Source organism: Haematobia irritans, chromosome 3 (genome assembly GCF_050003625.1).
Source record: "Haematobia irritans isolate KBUSLIRL chromosome 3, ASM5000362v1, whole genome shotgun sequence".
Classification (NCBI taxonomy): Eukaryota; Metazoa; Arthropoda; class Insecta; order Diptera; family Muscidae; genus Haematobia; species Haematobia irritans.
Window position 1 is genome coordinate 13,414,570 of NC_134399.1, and position 1,795 is coordinate 13,416,364.

Consider the following 1,795-nt stretch of genomic DNA (forward strand, 5'->3'; position numbering starts at 1 on the left):
AATAACAAAAATTGAAAAAATAAAATTTTTTTTTTAATAAAAAATAATTAAAAATAATTTAAATACTAATAATAATAACAATTGAAAAAAAAATAATAAAAATTTTTTTAATATAAAATAATTAAAAATAATGAAATAGTAATAAATTAGATCTTCGTTCGTTCTTCATCTATAAATAAAAAACAAAATTAAATCTTTTTTAATAACGATAGTAATTGTACTTACACTTGATAAAAAATTCCTTATAGGGGTATTTGGATGATGCTCCAAATTTATACAACGACTTTAGGGCTTGCCTTTTCATACAGCAGTATTTAGCTGATAGCCCTAAGTGCTCCCTTTTTAAACTAAATTCTTCTTTAATTTTTTTTCAATTTTCTTGTATGCTTTGTTCATTTCGCCTTGTTTTCCATATTTTATATCGCTTTCGTCTGACAGAGCAGGTTCTTCATTACGTAATTCCAAAAACCTCGTCCATAATGGTCTGTTGCGTATCCTTACGCAAAATAAAAAAAATAAATAAAAAAAAAAGATTAAAAAACGCATAAAAATAAATGTTTTGAACATGACTTACGAGGATCATCAAATGGTTTTTTATTACGACTTGTTTTGTGGGCCGTGGCCGAAAATGACCCTGGTTCATCGTCCTCGTCGCCCTCGTCGTCCTCATCATCGTCTTTAAAAAAGTCAAAAATAAGTAATTTTAATAATTTTTAAAAAATTAATTATTACTTACTCGTAGCTTTATAACGCCGTTGTAAGGGTTTCGGGCGAATTTTTTTGTGGGCCGTGGCAGAAAATGACCCTGGTTCAAAATCATCGTCCTCATCATCGTCTTTAAAAAAGCCAAAAATAAGTAATTTTAATAAATAAATAAAATTTTGACAAAATTTTCTATAGAAATAAAATTTTGACAAAATTTTCTATAGAAACAAAATTTAGACAAAATTTTTTGTAGAAATAAAATTTAAACAAAATTTTCTATAGAAGTGATTGTGGATGAAAAATTGGAGGAGGAGGTGATGGAGGAGGCCGAGGAATTTCAGAATTTGGTAGAGCAAGTGATGGAGAAAGAGGTGCGTCACTCCACCAAGAAATCTATACGTGACGATCCAAGTAAGTTATTTAGTTATATATATTTTAGTTCTATAGAAATAAAATTTTAACAAAATTTTCTATAGAAATAAAATTTAGACAAAATTTTCTATAGAAACAAAATTTAGACAAAATTTTCTGCAGAAATAAAATTTAAACAAAATTTTCTATAGAAGTGATTGTGGATGAAAAGTGGTGGTTATGGTCGAGGAGATGGAGGAGGCCGAGGAATTTCAGAATTTGGTAGAGCAAGTGATGGAGAAAGAGGTGCGTCACTCCACCAAGAAATCTATACGTGACGATCCAAGTAAGTTATTTAGTTATATATATTTTAGTTCTATAGAAATAAAATTTTGGAAAATTTTTGTATAGTAATAAAATTATGACAAAATTTATGATAATATTTTTATTTTATTTTATAGCTTCACTCGCTTGCTCCAATAAACATTTTTGGCTTCGAGCCATTGAGCTCGTAGAGAAAGAGCCATCCATATCGGATAAAAATTTCAAATATTTTAATGTTCGAATAAATAGGGCATTTCAGTCCGTCGAACAACAATTAATCGAGGAATTCAAAAATCTACCGCGTGGAAGATTTTTGGGTAGAAAACTGGCCAATATTCGGCGAAATGCGCTAAGAAGCTACCATAGGTTTGGTGAAAAATCTACTAATCCATTTATACCCTATGCACTCCGGTAA

The 1,795-nt window shown here is 29.1% G+C and overlaps 1 protein-coding gene across 1 annotated transcript; it reads right to left on the bottom strand.

Annotated features, from left to right (window-relative positions):
• Nucleotides 1-265: 265 nt before the first annotated feature.
• LOC142230765 (uncharacterized) lies at nucleotides 266-1,587 on the bottom strand. Its single transcript, XM_075301393.1, has 4 exons — nucleotides 1,524-1,587; nucleotides 737-835; nucleotides 575-676; nucleotides 266-496 (listed from the first exon to the last, which is right to left on the bottom strand). Exons 1-4 carry the CDS (start codon nucleotides 1,585-1,587, stop codon nucleotides 417-419), a joined length of 345 nt encoding a protein of 114 aa, XP_075157508.1. The 3' UTR covers nucleotides 266-416.
• Between the last annotated feature and the right edge of the window lie 208 nt (nucleotides 1,588-1,795).